This window comes from Rana temporaria, chromosome 6, assembly GCF_905171775.1.
Source record: "Rana temporaria chromosome 6, aRanTem1.1, whole genome shotgun sequence".
Taxonomy (NCBI): domain Eukaryota; kingdom Metazoa; phylum Chordata; class Amphibia; order Anura; family Ranidae; genus Rana; species Rana temporaria.
In genome coordinates, this window is record NC_053494.1 from 200871630 (window position 1) to 200890433 (window position 18804).

An 18804-nucleotide genomic window follows, 5' to 3' on the forward strand; every position below is an offset into this window, starting at 1 on the left:
TGGACCATTTTCATCGGTTAACCGATGAAGCTGACTGATGGTCCGTCGCGCCCACACACCATTGGTTAAAAAAACGATCGTGTCAGAACGCGGTGACGTAAAACACAACGACGTGCTGAAAAAAACGAAGTTCAATGCTTCCAAGCATGCGTCGACTTGATTCTGAGCATGCGTGGATTTTTAACCGATGGACGTGCCTACAAACGATCGTTTTTTTTCCTATCGGTTAGGTATCCATCGGTTAAATTTAAAACAAGATTGCTTTTTATTAACCTATGGATAAATAACCGATGGGGCCCACACACGATCGGTTTGGTCCGATGAAAACGGTCCATCAGACCGTTCTCATCGGTTTGACTGATTGTGTGTACGCGGCATAAGTGTTTCGGAGTATATCTCCTTCAGGGGTGTAAATTAGTAGAGGAGATTTGTTTTACAGATCTATAATTTGAGACAGAGGTATATTAGTAATCTATTTTTGCATAGAACTTTTACCAAAAAACATGTCCATAAATATACACTTACACAATAGTGTTGAATTTTACATTCCATTCATTAAAAACAGAGAAAGATTCTATGCAAAAATATATGCTTACTAATATACCTCTAAACAAATCTCCTCTACTAATTTACACCCCTGAAGAAGGAGATATACTCTGAAACGCGTAGGGTGCAAGAGGACTATACTTGGCTATGTGAATACATGACGATAATGTTGTAAACATGAGATACGTATTGTATATGTTGTTTTTTATGTAATAATACTTTAAATATACTTTTTTGTAATCATATTACTCTTTATACTCATATTGTACAAATTGTGCCTTAAAGCGGAGGTCCACCTAAACAAAAATATTAAAAGTCAGCAGCTACAAATACTGCAGCTGCTGACTTTTAATAAATGAACACTTACCTTTCCAGGGTGGCCACGATGTCGGCAGCCGAAGCCGAGCAATCGCTCGTCTCTCGGCTGCCCTCGCCGCCAGGAATCAGGAAGAGAAGCATTACGGCTTTACTGCCCGGTTCCCTACTGGGCATGCGCGAGTCACGCAGCGCGCCTTCACTGGTCTCCGCTGTCTCCTGGGACCAATGTGTTTCCCAGAAGACAACAGGGGGGACGGGAGGGGAACTTTTTTGTACTCATAATACTCTTTATACTTATACTATACAAATTGTGCCTCAAAAGTCCACCTTAAGGGGTTTCTTTCTTGTTTGACAACAAGCTGAGTTGATCTCCGCCATTGCGGCTATACAGCCTCCAGTCTTCTAGGAAGGCTTTCCATAAGCTTTTGGAGGGTATATGTGGGAATTTGTGCCTATTTAGCGAAAAAGCATTTTTGAGGTTAGGCACTGGTGTTAGATGAGAGAACCCGACTACCAACTGGTGCTAAAATACATCCCAAAGGTGTCCAGTAGGGTAGGGTTGAGGCCCCTTGTGTTTACCCAACACTAAACTCATCAATCCTTGTCTTTACCAAGCTTGTTTGTAGTTATACTGGTACAGAAGGTCTGATGTACACAATTGGGGTAGATTCACAAAGACTTACGACGGGCGTATCAGTAGATACGCCGTCGTAAGTCCGAATCCCCGCCGTCGCAACTTTAAGCGTATGCTCAAACTGAGATACGCTTAAATGTTGCTAAGATACGACCGGCGTAAGTCTCCTACGCCGTCGTATCTTAACTGCATATTTACGCTGGCCGCTAGGGGCGTGTACGCTGATTTACGCCTAGAATATGTAAATCAGCTAGATACGCCTATTCACGAACGTACGCCCGGTCGTCGCAGTAAAAATACGCTGTTTACTCAAGGGGTTTTCAGGCATAAAGATAAACCACCAAAAACATGGCGCAGCCAATGTTAAGTATGGACGTCGGAACCGTGTCAAATTTTTCTAATTTTACGTCGTTTGCGTAACTCGTCCGTGAATGGGGCTGGCTGTAATTTACGTTCACGTCGAAAGCATGACGATTTGCCGACGTCATTTGGAGCATGCGCCGTTCGTTAAAAACGTCAAATACGTGGGGTCACTAGTATTTTACATAGAACACGCCCCCAACCAGCCTATTTTGAATTAGGCGGGCTTGCGCCGGCCCAGTTACACTGCGCCGCCGTAAGTTACAGTGCACGTTCTTTGTGAATACAGGACCTGCGGCTCAAGCTTACGGCGGCGTAGTGTATCTGAGATACGCTACGCCGGCCGAAATCTACGTGCATCTAGCCCAATTGTCTACAATGTCTTTGTATGCCGTATCATTACCAGTACTCCTCATTGGAAACATCTGAACTCATTGATTTGTAGGGGTGTCCACATACCATTAGCTATATAGGATGGTCACGTTTCCTCAAACTTTTCGCCACATAATGTATGTTTTGTGTGTTTATCTAACATTACACCTAATTTTTTTGCGTCTCAGCCACTGGTATTGACAGGAGAAGGCTGGCTGGTTACAAACCATTGAATAGTGTGTGTGGGGGGGGGGTGGGCAAGAGAGAATGCATATCAGTTCAATACAATGCAGTATATAAGTTAGTGACTAACAGCGTAAGCTTACCTTCTGTGTGTGAGTATCCCTCTGCCGTGACTTTCCACTGGACGAGTACCCCCAGTAAGCTGAGCACAGGCCAGATCCCGAGGATGACCCAGCTATACCAGCAGACGGGCTGTGGAGGGTCAACCTTCATGCGCTGGTACACGTACTGCACTAGAAGAAAGAGCTCAATGAAGTAATCCACAGTCACAGTCATGATGGCACTGCCAAAGACGGCAGTGGAGAGTGTGGTGAAGAAGCGCTGCCACTGTAAGGTCAACACGGCAAACAGCATCCCAATCCCGAGCAGAAGCGCCACCGGAACCCAGACGGTGCGCGGGTGGTAGAACTGTTCCATGACGATTAGCCCTGCTATGGCAAGCAGCAGCCCTAGCAGCAAGCCCACCATGAACAGTCCAACGCTCCTCACCAGCATGGTTACCAGTCCACAAAGGACACCGATGCCCAGGCCAATGCCAACGCTGGCTTCCACGCTCAGCTGCGTGTCCAGAACCCGTTCCTTATAGCAGAGCATGAAGATGACCACCGAGCCAAACATCAGACCTGTCAAGAACATGACAGCCTTAAAGCAGCGGTAACCTGCAAGGGAGAATTGGATAGCAATCAGAAATCATGTCCAGATAATGACATCACTACATAGGATTACCCATCATTTTTTTGTAATACTAAAAATATTAGAGGCATCTATAGTCTATATATATTTATTAGACGCATATAATAGTCTTGTTCCTAACCTGTATAGAATATTATTTTTTTTAGCTTTCACAGGCTTTACTGTTAGCCCGTCTGGGGCTGCCATCTTTGTTAGTCTGGAATGTGTGTAGATAAGTACATTTGAACCTCGGATTATGAGCATAATCCCTTCCAGGAGAATGCTCGTAATACAAAGTACTCGCATATCAAAGTGAGTTTTCCAATTCAAGTCAATGGAAACGAAAATAATTTGTTTCGCATTGACTTAAACGGGATGCAATAACGAATGCGGCCAGAGGTGGGGGCGCCATAGAGTGCCAAAAACGTCTGAAAGGGCCCGAGGACACTTAGGCTCGTTTCCTGTGCCCCCGTACCTCAGGCCAAATGAGGTACTGCAGGCCTATTTTCGGCTCTGCTCAGCTTCTGCGCCCCCGTACCTCAGGCCAAATCAGGTACTGCAGGCCTATTTAGCTTGAATTCTGCTCCGAGTCAACACTCGCAAACCGAGTCAGAATAAAAAAAAAAAAGTTGCTTGCAAATCAAAACGCTCTCAAACCAGGTTACTCTTAAACCAAGGTTCCACTGTAGCTAGGTCATGTATTTAAGGGTTTTAGTTATGTCTCCCCTTTCCCTTTCCTCATGACTCTACATATTAAAATATTACTAAAGACAACACTTATTTTTTTAGTTTTGGAAAGAGTGGAGAGGGATTAGAACCCTGTAGTTTTTTTATTGCTGACTGTACCCCCGTTATTTGTCCTGTTTACCGTTATCACTGAGAGTGAGAGTGAAAGAAGATCCCAAAGTTTGGGTTATCACCAGAATAAGAATAGAGGGGTAATCTTCAAGTGGGGACACTATTTTTGGTGACAAATAGGGATTCCCTCATATTTCAGGGACTTCCTTGCACTTCCTGTTTTGGCTATGGCACAGGAAGTGAAGATAAATCTCCCCAATGGGACACAGATGTCAAAAAAGACAACAAGGATTATAACCCTCTGCTCACACTGATATGACATAGGATCCGACTTGGGAGATCCCAAGCTGGATGACATGTGAAATTCAATGTTTCCCTATGAGAGTTGTCTTAACTGGTACTACACAAGTTGGTCCGACTTTAGAAAAGGTTCCTGCACTACTTTGGTCCGACTTAGATATGACTTTAATGCCACAGAACACAAAAGTCTCATCAAAGTTGTGTCAAAGTTTAACTCCAAAGTTGCACTTGAAAGTCGCGTGACTTTGGAGTCGGGCTTGTGTGAACCGAGGCTACGTTCACACTGCTCCGACATGAAAGTAGTATGACTTCCAATCCGACTTTGCCCTGCAACTTCAGTCCAACTTTGATCCAACTTAGGCCCCTTTTACACTACTGCGACTTCAAAGTAGCGCGAATTTACCACGATTCCGTGGCGCAATTTTCCTGCAATATGCATATAAACTTGGACTATGAGTTGATAGGTTGCTCCAGCCAATTGGCAGGGGTTTTCCTTGGCCCCATAGCCTGCTGGGAGAGCCTATTTATTGGGGAGGAGTCAGGTGATCGGCGTTCAGTGCCCTCTGGTCAGCTGTCTGGGTGGACATGTGTTGAAAGCCAGAAGCCTGAGGCCTATCTGGGAGTTCCCTGGTTGCTAGGCAATCTTATGCCGCATACACACAACCGTTTTTCGGGATATAAAATGTTTTTTTTTTTTTTTAATGTCATTGTGTGTGGGCTCCAGAGCATTTTTCTCACCGTAAAAAAATGGCCATTAAAAGTGTAGAACTTGCTCTAATTTTTTTGCGTTGTTTTTAACGTTGTAAAAAATGGTCGTGTGTGGGCTTTAAGTTCACACAAGCCCGACTCCAAAAATGGGGCATTATTTCTCAACTTATTGACCACAGAAACAATATACTGTAATTTTTTTGCTCCCACTGACCACCAAGTGTGAGGCATTAGTTACTCCCACTAATGCTGGGGTATTTTTTACTCCCACTGCCCACAGTCCAGCCCCACTAAAGTCTGAAGGACAGTAAACTGGCCCATTGTTTAGAAAGTTTGAAGATCCCTGGATCAGCTAATATTGCCTAACAGTCATCATCATTTAACATTAATGGCGCTTGAACATCAGGGCCGCCATCAGGAATTATGAGGCCCTTTACACAGCTTCAGGCATGGGCCCCCTGGAGCAGAGAACCCGGGGGGGAGGGGGTGCAGCTGCCTCAAATTGAGAAGCGCGGGGGGGGGTGTGAATTGAGAAGCGGTGTGGGGGGGGGGGCGCCGCTAATATCTGGGCCCCTTACAAAAAATATATATATATATAAAAAAAGGGGGAAGCCATCCGGGGACCTCCGGGCCGTTTAATAAAAAGAGAAAAGAAATACAAAAAAAATATATAATTTTTTTTTTTTTTTTTTTATAAAAAGAGGGGGTTGCCATACGGGGCCCTGGGGACCTCTGGGCTCCTGTGGACCTCTGGGCCCTTTAATAAAAACAAAAAAATATATATAAAAAAAAAATGAAATTATTTTTTATAAAAAAAAGGGGGGTGGGGGTTTTAAGCCGGGCCCTGGGGACCTCTGGGCCCTTTAATAAAAACAAAAAAATATATGTAAAAAAAAAATTAATTATTTTTTATAAAAAAAGGGGGGTGTGGGTTTTAAGCCGGGCCCTGGGGACCTCTGGGCCCTTTAATAATATAAAAAATATATAAAAAATTTAAAACATTTTTTTTTATAAAAAAAAGGGGGGGGGGGTTGCCATCCAGGGCACTGGGGACCTCGGGGCCCCTTACAAAAAAAAAGGGGGTTTGCCATCCGGGCCCCTTACAGGTGTACTGCCTGTACCCCCTGATGGCGGCCCTGTTGAACATACTGTTAAGATACAAGCTATTTGATTGACGATATGCTAAGCTACAGTATGTGCAACAAATAAAAATATTGAAATATAAAGTGATGGTCAGTTTCTCCACACATACTCACCAAAGAAGCAGTAGATGATCCCGAAAAGGCAGCACATGGCACAGACCACAGAGGGCACCACCTGGTACCTCCTCTCGATCTCCTGCTCGCATTGTGGTGGCCAATCCTCCGGAGCAAACTGCTTGAAGGGAAGGGTTTGCATAGTGGCGGTCATGTCCCCAGGAGGAGATACGGATTGTATGTCCAGGTGTGATTGTTCTTCACAAATCCGTATTACGAAGCCAATTCCATGTACAGAGCCTTATCGTTGGTCCTATAAGAGGTGGCCAAAGACAAAGAAATCATCAGTTAACAAGACAAGACAAACAAAGTAGAACAGTGCAACTTCAATACAGGTCATTACTTCATATGAGACCGGTCACAGATGTCAGATGGAGGTGAGAAAATCAAAGGCCACAGCCAAGACCAGCAACATTGGAATCCAACTCTTCATTGATTGATCACCCTGCCTTTGTTGACAAACAATTGGAACTGATTTGGAAGAAGGCCAATATAAAGGAATAGTAGTGGTAAAAAAAGCACTTGTGGGTTAAACCACTTAAGACCCGGACCCTTATGCAGGTTAAAGCAGAGGTTCGGGCGATTTTTTTTTTTTTTTAAAGCCAGCAGCTACAAATACGGCAGCTGCTGACTTTTAAAAAATGGGCACTTACCTGTCCAGCGCGCCCGCAATGTCAGCAGCTGAGGCTGAGCAATCACGGCGCGCCGTCACTGGTCCCCGCTCTCACCTGGGAACAGTGTCACTAAAGGGTCACTAAAGGCAGATTTTTTTTTTCTTTTTAAATAACTAACATGTTATACTTGCCTCCACTGTGCAGCTCGTTTTGCACAGTGTCCCCTAACCCTGTCTTCTGGGGTCCCTTGGCGGCTGTCTCGGCTCCTCCTCGCAAAAGCTTTCTACCTTCATGCGAGCGAGCTTGCATGGTGGAAAGCTTTTGCAAGCGCTCTCCCGTGATACAGCGGTGGGCATAGCCGCTGACTGTATCACTCGGCCCCGCCCCCCGGCAGGCCGCCTCATCCGCTGTGATTGACAGCAGCACCAGCCAATGGCATAGGATGCATTAAGGTGAAAAAACATTTACCTTTACAACCCCTTTAAATATGTACACACGTACTATTGTAAAGCGGATCTTCACCCATTTATTTGACTTGGCTCCTCTGCATCTCACCCACCTTCCACTGCACATATATTGCGTTTACTGTTTTTTATTTATTTTTTATTAAGATTTGACCCGCCCCTTCATCCTCAGTCATTCGCCTAGGCCAAGACGTCAATGCCCCCCGACACCTCCTGGGATATTGGACATTCATACCCCAGGAGGCACTGGGACGCAGCCCATTTACTAATCGAGGAAGGGGGGCAGGCCTAGCAGTGTGTCATCGGTAGGCTGCTCCAGAACCTGAAAAAGCCAGCGCAGCCTCCTGATCAGTGTTGCCAACCGTCCGTATTTTTACGGACGGTTCGTAAAAACGGGCACTTTTTTCCCCCGTTCGTAAATGTCCGTGGTTGCGGGAATGTGCCAGTAAAAATAGCCAAGATCGGTTCGGCTTGGAACTGCGAATGGAGATTGGAGGCAGGGGGTGATTGGAGGCAGGAGGTGATGGTGGCTGTGGTGGCACCGCAGAGGGGGATGGAGGCAGGGGGCAATGGAGGCAGGGGGAGATTGGAGGCAGAGGGAGATTGGAGGCAGGGGGAGGTTGGAGGCAGGGGGAGGTTGAGGGGGAGGTTGTGGCACCGCAGAGGGGGGGGAGGCAGGGGGTGTTGGTGGCAGAGGGGGATGTAGGCAGGGGGTGATGTGACTAAATAATTTGCCCTTATTATATCAAAAATAACAAAAATATATTTTTTTACCTTAATAGCGGGGGTTCACCCTATAAACCCAAAAAAATATTTTTTTTTCTTCTACCATAAAATCAGGCATTGTAGCGCGAGCTACAGTATGCCTGTCCCGATTTTTTTATCCCCGTACTCACCTTGTACTCGTACATCGAAGATACCGACTCCCCTCAGGGAATGGGCATGCCTATGGAGACGGAGGATGATTGACGGCCGGCTCTGGCGCGTCACGCTTCTCCAGAAATAGCCGAAATAGGCTTGGCTCTTCACGGCGCCTGCGCATAGCCTGTGCGCAGGCGCCGTGAAGAGCCGAGACCTACTCCGGCTGTCTTCGGGGAGAGTGACGTGCCAGGGCCGGCCGTCAATCGTCCTCCCTCTCCATAGGCACGCCCATTCCCCGCGGGAGCCGAAATCTTTAATGTACGAGTACACAGTGAGTACGGGGGTAAAAAAATCGGGACAGGCATACTGTAGCTCGCGCTACAATGCCTGTCTCGATGGAAAAATCATGTCAGTGAGGGTGAACTACCGCTTTAAATCACATTGCTATTTGCCTAGCGTACTTGTTTGTAGCCTAAATACTAAAATTTGCATCTAAAAATTTAATTTAGTAACTTTTGTGAAATGCCAGTAAAAACGTGGCTGCGCCAGTAAATTTCGGGTGTCGTGCCAGTAAATTTCAATCTGGTAGGTTGGCAACACTGCTCCTGATGATGTTATAAAGGAACGTGGTGGCGCGGGACCCAGTGGTGGCTGCAGAGAAGAGGATCTCAGCAGGACAATGCTGGATCCTCTGTGTGGGTGAATTTCTCAACCGCCGCCATCTCAGCATCAGGTAAGCAGGGGGGGGAGGGAGACAAAAAATAATAGAGGGAAGGGTGAAGTACCTCTTTAACTTACATTTTCAGTATTTTTTTAAAGAAAGAAACTGAAAGAAAGAAACTGACTTCAGAAATTCTATTGTGAGAAGGTGCAGTAAAGCACAACTATGGGAAAGCACAGCAAAGCAGAAAATGCACAGGTAATGAGAAAATAATAAATTATTGCATCACTTATTATACACATGGAAAATATTACTGATCCCTGTTACATTTATATGTAAATTATAGCTGACAATACTTTTCCTTAAATCCCGATAGATGGCTCATTCTTTTTACAAAATGCCCTTTTTTCTCAGTGCAAATTTTGCTTACTACCCTCCAGTGCTCTGTGCTGGCAGAGCTGAGTAACAGCCACACCCCTCGGCCTGATTCACACTATCGCACCTATTCCTACACCCGCAACTACCTGTATTACACAGGTATCTGCTCCCCCCTCCCCCTGAAAGGTGCCAAATGTGACACAGGAGGGGGGAAGGATTCCCGAAAAGCGGAAGTTACATTTTTGGGTGGAACTCCGCTTTAATCAGAGCAGGAGGGCTATAGACTGCAGTGCTGATCTGTGTATTCTGACGGCGGGGAAGTCTCAAAGGCACAGCACCCGCTGGTTGAACAAAAAAAAACTGACCCATGTATGGCCAGCTTTAGTCTGGTGTCTAATAACCTGCACAGCCTTAGCCTAGGTTCACAATTGTGAAAGTCGGGAACGCTTGCAACATTGCACACGTTACCGACACACAGACAAACCGAGCTGCTCTTTAGCAGATGCACAGGGGTGTCAATAATTCTTAATGCTGCGGCACCATGTGACTCAGTGCGGTGTTATTTTAACCACTTAAGACCCGGACCTTTAGGCAGGTAAAGGACCCGGGCAGTTTTTGCGATTCGGCACTGTGTCACTTTAACTGAAAATTGCGCAGTCGTGCGACGTGACTCCCAAACAAAATTGGCGTCCTTTTTTTCACACAAATAGAGCTTTCTTTTGGTGGTATTTGATCACCTCTGCGGTTTTTATTTTTTGCGCTATAAACAAAAATAGAGCAACAATTTTGAAAAAAAATCAATATTTTTTACTTTTTGCTATAATAAATATCCCCCAAAAATATATATATATAAAAAAAAATTTCCCTCAGTTTAGGCCGATACGTATTCTTCTACCTATTTTTGGTAAAAAAAATCGCAATAAGCGTTTATCGATTGGTTTGCGCAAAATGTATAGCGTTTACAAAATAGGGGATAGTTTTATTGCATTTTTATAATTTTTTTTTTTTTACTACTAATGGCGGCAATCAGCGATTTTTTTCGTGACTGCGACATTATGGCGGACACTTTTGACACATTTTTGGGACCATTGTCATTTTTACAGCAAAAAATGCATTAAAAATGCATTGTTTACTGTGAAAATGACAATTGCAGTTTGCGAGTTAACCACAAGGGGGCGCTGAAGGGGTTAAGTGTGACCTCATCTGTGTTTCTAACTGTAGGGGGGTGTGGCTGTAGGTGTGACGTCATTGATTGTGGTTCCCTATATTAGGGAACACACGATCGATGACGGCGCCACAGTGAAGAACGGGGAAGCTGTGTTTACACACACCTCTCCCCATTCTTCAGCTCCGGGGACCGATTGCGGGACTCCAGCGGCGATCGGGTCGCGCAGCTTCGGACCGGCTGGGCATTTAAAGATGACGTACCTGTACGTTTTTGTGCCCAGCCGTGCCATTCTGCCGACGTATATGTGCAGAAGGCGGTCCTTAAGTGGTTTATAAAAGAATCAGGGACGTTTTTACTTGCATTTCTGTGGGTAGGACCACCCATTGAAATTAACCCACAGAACACAGGTTGCACAAGTGGGAACCTACAGTTATTTAGACACCTAGTGGGCCAGATTCTCAGAAGAGATACGACGGTGTATCTCAAGATACACCGTCGTATCTCTGTTTTTGGCCCCGGGTATCTATGCGTCTGATTCCTAGAATCATTTACGCATAGATACGGCATAGATCCGACAGGTTTGTAAGTCACTTACACCGTCGGATCTTAGATGTAATTCTACGCTGGCCGCTAGGTGGCGTTTACGTGCGTTTCTCATTTGACTATGCAACTGAGCCTGATACGCCGATTCCCGAACGATTTTGCGCCGCCTCGTCGTCGTTTACGTCGTTTCCGTAAGTGTAAGGTTACCCCTGCTATATGGAGGGTAACCTTACGCCAGTCCGCCGTATGCCATGTTAAGTATGGCGTCGGGTCAGCGTCGTCTTTTTCCGTCGGTTACGTCGTTTTACTAAGTCGTTCGCGAATAGGACTTTACGTCAATGACGCTCACGTCGGCTTCATTGACGTTTTGCGTCGTGAGCTGGAGCATGCGCACTGGCCTATTTTTCCGGCCGGCGCATGCGTAGTTCGATCGGCGCAGGGGCACGCTTAATTTAAATACAAGCCGCCCCCTTTGAATTACGTGGCCATACGCCAGGCCATTTACACTACGCCGCCGCAAATTACGGAGCAAGTGCTTTGCGAATACGGCACTTGCTCCAGTAAATTGCGTCGGCGTGGTGTAAATGGCTTACACTACGCCGCCGCCGATTCTATGAGAATCTGGCCCAGCATAACTACTGTAAGAAAAGTGAGGGTTAAACTAGGAAATATCCGTCTGACTGAATATCTACTTGAATTGGGCACTTAAAACTTGTTTTAATAAAATAATAATAGAAAGGTTGACTGCAAACTACTGAGATCCTGCACTTAGTGAAGTCAAAGGAGATATACATTTCTGAATGTCCTGATGGTAAATTTGGTCAAGTACAAAATGTAAGTAGAACAATGTTTTATATTTCAGGCCTGTTTTAATTACCGTTCTGTAGTTTTTGATATAATAGTAATAATACAAATATTATCAGTTGCATAACTGGTGACCCACTAAGTTCCTAGCCTACTAATCACATACCCCCCAACTGTCACGCTTACCCCTAACACAGGTGGTCAGACAATATAGCTGGCTACTGTGTTGTTCACCTATAGCAGCCCCCTTTCACATAAGACAAGCAGGCCTACTTGGTTGCCCCCAGGACTTATATGCAATGCTAAAGTGCCAGGGCAAGCGCAGACTGAGCAAACCAAACAGGTACTTGCGGTTGGCAGACAGGCAGAGTGGTTCAATGACTGTCCAGGTAAAAGGCAGGCAGAGTTCAGAAAATAGTCCGATATCCCATCTGAGGTCATACACAGGGAAATCCAATCTAGCAGAACAGGGCAGACAAACAGGCAGGTATTACACAATCTATCACACTCTATCACAAGCATGAGACTGAAGGCTTGGCAAGCTTATATCAGGTTTAGTCTCCACCCAGAATCTGGCCACAATCAATCACCTTGCAGGTGGACAGACAGACAAGGTGAATGTTTCCCGTCGGAAAAACTGCGAGGAGCATACACACGGTCGGGATTCCCGGCCAAAAGCTCTCCTCGCAGTTATACCGTTGGGAAACCCGGTCGTGTGTACGGGGCATAAGATCCTTCTCTATGTAGAGCACATCCACCAGTCTAAGAGCACAGCCAGTTCCTAGCAGTGTGTAAAGGAAGACAGGAGGAAGAAAAAGGAGGCCAAGGAGAAGGACATTTGGGTAGAGCTGAAATGCCAACCAGTCCAGCCAAGAAAGGCCCCCTTTGTCCAAATATTTGGAAAGGGACCTGAGCTCTTTGAGACGATTCCATTGGAGCTACCATGCCAAGACTGGTCAGATCTACAATGTCACACAGCATGCTGTGGGCATAAATGTGAGCAAACAAGTCAAGGGTAAGATTCCTGCCAAAAGAATCAATGGGGTAGATTCAGCAAGCAATTACGCCTGCGTATCCATAGATACGCAGCGTAATTGCTAAGTAGCGCCGGCATATCGACTTTCTGTATTCAGAAAGCTCGATACGCCGACTGTAGCCTTAAGAGACGACTGGCATAAGTCTCTTATGCCGTCGTATCTTAGGGTGCAATCTGACGCTGGCCGCTAGGTGGCGCACCCGTAGTTGTCAGCGTAGAGTATGCAAATTGCATACTAACGCCGATTCTCAAACGTACGCACGGCCGGCGCTCGTTTTTTACGTCGTTTTCGCCGTAAGGCTGCTCCTGCTATTAGGAGGCGCAGCCAATGGTAAGTATGGACGTTGTTCCCGCGTCGCGATTTTCAAAATTTGCGTCGTTTGCGTAACTCGTTCGTGAATGGCGCTGGACGCCATTTACGTTCACGTCGAAGCCAATGACGTCCTTGCGACGTCATTTACCGCAATGCACGTCGGGAAATTTTCCCGACGGAGCATGGCGCAGTACGTTCGGCGCGAGAACGTGCCTAATTTAAATGATCCACGCCCCCTACGGGATCATTTAAATTACGCGTGGTTACGCCGGCCCCTTTTACGAAACGCCGCCGCAAATTACGGAGCAAATGCTTCGTGAATGAAGCGTAGCTCCAGTAATTTACGGAGGCGTAGCGTAAAAACGAAACGCTGCGCCGCCGTATCAGTGCGCGCCCCTACCTGAATCTACCCCAATGTCTATGTAGAGCACCTCCGCCGCTCTAAGAGCAAAAACTGTTCCCAGCAGAATGTGAAGGAGAATGAGAAGAAGAAAACAGAAAGCCAGCGAAAAGGGTATCTGACCGGCACTGAAATGACCACCAGCCCAACCAAGAGGAGATCACTTTGTCCAAACCTATGAAAGGGAACCTGAGTTCCTTAGGCCAATTCAATATGAATTAATGGCATAAAGTACTGCTATTAAAAAAAAAACTTTCTCCAAAGAAAAACAAAATGTCACATTACTTTAAAGCGGAGCTCCGCTGAAAAAAAACATTAAAAGCCAGCAGCTACAAATACTGCAGCTGCTGACTTTTAATATTAGGACACTTACCTGTCCTGGAGTGCAGCGCCGTCCGCAGCAGAGGACGAGAGATCGCTCGTCACTCTGCTGCCCCCCCCCCCCCCTCACCGCCATCCTCAGTGAGGGAACCAGGAAGTGAAGCGCTTCGGCTTCACTGCCCGGTTCCCTACGGCGCATGCGCGAGTCGCGCTGCGCCGTCTGACTGGCTCCCGCTGTGTACTGGGAGCCGAGTGTTCCCAGGACACAACGGGGGGGGCGGACGGGAGGTGACGTCATGCCCGCAGTCTGCCCGAGACTGTGTGGCCGGAAGTGGGTGCAATTACCTGTCATTAGACAGGTATTTGCACCCCCTGAAAGGTGTCAAACGTGACACCGGAGGGGGGGAGGGTTCCGATCAGCGGGAGTTCCACTTTAGGGTGGAGCTCCGCTTTAACCACTTCAGTCCTGCGGACTATTTGGCTGGCCAAAGACCAGAGCACTTTTTGCGATTCGGCACTGCGTCGCTTTACCTGACAATTGCACAGTCGTGCGACGTGGCTCCCGAACAAATTTACGTCTTTTTTTTCCCACAAATAGAGCTTTCTTTTGGTGGAATTTGATCATCTCGCGTTTTAATTTTTTTGCGCTATAAACAAAAATAAAGCGACAATTTTGAAAAAAAAGCAAAATTTTAAACTTTTTGCTGTAATAAATATCCCCCAAAAATATATATATAAAAAAAAATGTTTTCCTCAGTTGAGGCCGATACGTATTCTTCTACATATTTTTGGTAAAAAAAAAATCGCAATAAGCGTTTATTTATTGGTTTGCGCAAAAGTTATAGGCCCAGATTCTCATAGAATTACATTGCTCCTGGGCAGCGTAACGTATGTGATTTACGTTACACCGCCGCAGGTTTACAGCGTTAGTGACTGATTCTCAGAACACTTACCTGTAAACCTGCGGCGGTGTATCGTAAAAGCGCTCGGCGCAAGCCCACCCAATTCAAATGGGGCGGGCACCATTTAAATTAGGCGCGTTCCCGCGCCGAGCGTACTGCGCATGCTCCGTCGGGTAAATTACCCGACGTGCATTGCGCTAAATGACGTTGCACCGACGTCATTTGCTTAGATGTTAACGTAAATGGCGTCCAGCGCCATTCACGGACGTCTTACGCAAACGACGTTGATTTTTTAAATTTCGACGCGGGAACGACGGCCATACTTAACATTGGCCGCGCCTCCATAGACCCAGGGGCAACTTTACGCGCCGCAAAGGCTACGGAAACTACGTAAATTCTTTGCGTCGAGCGCGCGTACGTTCGGGAATCGTCGTAATTTGTTAATTTACATAAGCGACGGGGAAAACGACGTCGGCGACAACTAGCGGCGGGAAAAAAATTGCATTTAAGATCTGACAGCGTAAGAGCCTTACGCCTGTCAGATCTAATGGGTATCTATGCGTAACTGATTCTAAGAATCAGTCGCATAGATACCCGGGGCCAGATTAGGACTTACGACGGTGCAAATGGTGTTGCGCCGTCGTAACGCCTTTGAGAATCTGGGCCATGTCTACAAAATAGGGGATAGTTTTATGGCATTTTTATTAATATTTTATTTTTTTACTAGTAATGGCGGCGATCAGCGATTTTTATCGTGACTGCGACATTTTTGCGGACACATCGGACACTTTTGGTGCTATTTTGGGACCATTCACATTTATACAGCGATCAGTGTTATAAAAATGCACTGATTACTGTGTAAATGTGACTGACAGTGAAAGGGTTAACCAGTAGGGGGCGCTGAAGGGGTTAAGTGTGTCCTAGGGATGTGTTCTAACTGTTGGGGGGGATAGGCTACGTGTGTCACGACACTGATCACCGCTCCCGATCACAGGGAGCAGTGATCTGTGTCCTGTCACTAGGCGTAACGGGGAAATGCTTGTTAACATTATCATTCCCCGTTCTTCCTCTCCGTGAGTCTGACGGTGGGTCCCACGGACTCGATATCCACCGGGAGTTCCGTGATCGTCTCACGGAGAGGAAGAACGGGGAAATGCTAATGTAAACAAGCATTTCCCTGTTCCGCCTAGTGACAGGACACTGGTCACAGCTCGTGGTGGGCGCGCACCTACAATGCCGCGTCTTAAAGGTGACGTATATATACGTCGATCTGCCCAACCGTGCCATTCTGCCGATGTATATAGGCTCATGCCTTATAAATTTCACCAAAACCACCAAGTATTACCGTATTTATCGACGTATAACGCGCACTTTTTTCCCCTTAAAAACAGGGGGAAATCGTGGGTGCGCGTTATACGCCGATCCCCTGTGTCTGAGCGCCGCCGCCGACATATACCGAGCGCAGTACACTCGGGTACACTCGGCCACGCTCGGCTCAAAGTCACGCGGTCACGCCCTGCGAGAGGAGCCGAGCGTGGCCGAGCCTAGCCGAGTGTACCGCGCTCGGTATATGTTGGCGGCGGCGCTCGGTGACAGCGCGGGAGAAGCGGGGAGGACACCACGAAGGCCGAAGACGGACGCCGGACCGGACAAGGCCACCGATAGACGCCGGGCAAGACACCGAAGAGGGACATTTAAACTGTAAGTAATTTTATTTTTCCAGGAAATTTCCCTCCTAGAACTGGCTGCGCGCTATACGCCGGTGCGCGCTATACCCAGATAAATACGGTATATTGGTTCAATAGATAAAGGTGGCTGCCAAAATCTTCCTATTTGTTGTTTGGTTCAGATGCACATACCCTCGATCTGTGTGTCTCCCCTCCCCCGTCACATATAGGGATTACTGATTAAGCTTTGTATCCTCTGCTAGCTGGAAAAGCTTCTTCTACTGGTCACAGCTGTGACATGAACTGTCACGGGATGGAGAGTTAACCTGGCGAGGCCTCCTGCCTGCTAATCCCGAGCGTGAACCATAGCAGGTGCGGTCCAGTGAGTAATGATATCCTGCCCTGTATAGGACATCGGCCCCTCTCCTGACCCCGACTCAGGAGGGATCATTGATGGAATCCATTGCAGAGGTCTATGTTTAGCATAGATTAGATTTAGATTTAGATTTCTGGTACATGTTAAATAACTGAAAACTTTGCAACATCTTTATTTTTCTGCTGCTATAGTTCCTTATGACCCCAAATGTATAGCTTTTCTGGGCAAAGAATATGTAAACCTAACATTTCATATTCCTGATATGTGCTGTACCATGTACTTGTATGAAAAAGTCTCCTGTTCTCTTTGTATTGTTTCCTTTATGTGAAATCCCTGCTAGTCCCTCTGCTTTTATATTAAAAACTGACCACCCTAGACATGATAGCACAGTGTGGTCAGTTCTCCAGCTATGCTGAGAACTCAGCCTGCACGCCTCACTGTGCCCATTACCTCACTGTGCTAATGACCTCACTGTGCCCATCCTCAATGTGCCCATTACAACCTCACTGTGCCCATTACCTCACTGTGCCCATTACATCCTCACTGTGCCCATTACATCCTCACTGTGTCCATTACAACCTCACTGTGCCCATTACCTCACTGTGCCCATTACATGCTCACTGTGCACATTGCAGCGTACCTGAAATTCTTGACAGGCTGCGGTGCGAATGTCCATTTTTTAAAACTCGTGGCTTCCTCCTGGTCCCGTCCCATTCCGTGATAGGCATTTGACATTGTGTTCAGTGTTCCCCCTTTCACGGACGTTCTTTCATCCTCGCACTCAGTTACCCAGCAGACACTGTGTTCAGTGTTCCACCAATCACGGACGTTCTTTCATCCCCGGACAAGATAAGGTCCGTGATAGGCGGAACACTGACCACTGTGTCTGCTGGGAAACTGAGTCCGAGGATGAAAGAACGTCTGTGATAGGCGGAACACTGAACACAGTGTCAAACGCCTCTCACAGAATGGGGCGGGACCAGGAGGAAGCCGCGAGTTTTAAAAAATGGACGCCCAAGGTACACTGACTCGAGTATAAGCCAAGGGGGTAATTTCAGCCCTAAAAAAAGGGCTGAAAAACTTGGCTTATACTCGAGTATATACGGTATATATATATAGCTTGATTCACGTAGGGTGGCGTATGTTACAGCCGGCGTAGCGTATCGTATTTATGCTACGCCGCCGTAAGTCAGAGAGGCAAGTGCTGTATTCACAAAGCACTTGCCTCCTAAGTTACGGCGGCGTAGCGTAAATGGGCCGACGTAAGCGCGCCTAATTCAAATTGTGAAGAGGTGGGCGTGTTTTATGTAAATAAACCATGACCCGACGTGATTGACGTTTTTAACGAACGGCGCATGCGCCGTCCGTGGACATATCACAGTGTGCATTGCTCCAAAGTACGCCGCAAGGACTTATTGGTTTCGACGTGAACGTAAATTACGTCCAGCCCCATTCACGGATGACTTACGCAAACAACGTAAAATTTTCAATATTAGATGCGGGAACGACGTCCATACTTGACATTGGCTAGGCCAGCTTTTTGTTGGACTAACTTTACGCCTGAAAACGCCTTACGTAAACGGCGTATATTTACTGCGACGGGCAAGCGTACGTTCGTGAATAGGCGTATCTCGCTGATTTACGCATTCTAGGCGTAAATCAGCGTTCACGCCCCTAGCGGCCGGCGGAACTAGACAGCTAAGATACGACGGCGCAGGCCGTCGTATCTTAGCTACATTTAAGTGTATCTCAAATTGAGAATACACTTAAATGTACGACGGCGCAGATTCAGAGTTACGAGGGCGTATCTACTGATACGCCGGCTTAACTCTTTGTGAATCTAGCTAATAGTTTAAAACGACGTTAAAATATGCAGCATGTTCAAATTTCTTTTTTTGTCGTTTTTCAGAACCTGAAAAATTATGTGAAGCCCACACACGATCATTTTAAATGACGTTTTTTTCATGCTGGAAAATGATGGTGTGTACGCGGCATAACAGCTTCAACTCTTCTGGGAAGGCTGTCCACATTATATTGCCAAAAGTATTGGGACACCTGCCTTTATCGTTAGATAGGCAGGTCCTGCTTC

The 18804-nt window shown here is 46.6% G+C and overlaps 1 protein-coding gene across 3 annotated transcripts in view; it reads right to left on the minus strand.

Annotated features, from left to right (window-relative positions):
- The window catches only part of TMEM198 (transmembrane protein 198), a 59459-nt gene that overhangs the window by 25339 nt on the left and 15316 nt on the right, over nucleotides 1-18804 (minus strand). For all 3 annotated transcript variants that reach the window (XM_040358077.1, XM_040358078.1, XM_040358079.1), the window contains exons 2-3: nucleotides 6208-6460; nucleotides 2557-3132 (exon numbers count right to left, since the gene is read on the minus strand). In XM_040358077.1, coding sequence (XP_040214011.1) covers nucleotides 2557-3132; nucleotides 6208-6361 — 730 coding nt within the window. In that variant the 5' untranslated portion in view covers nucleotides 6362-6460. The remainder of the gene's footprint in view (nucleotides 1-2556; nucleotides 3133-6207; nucleotides 6461-18804) is intronic.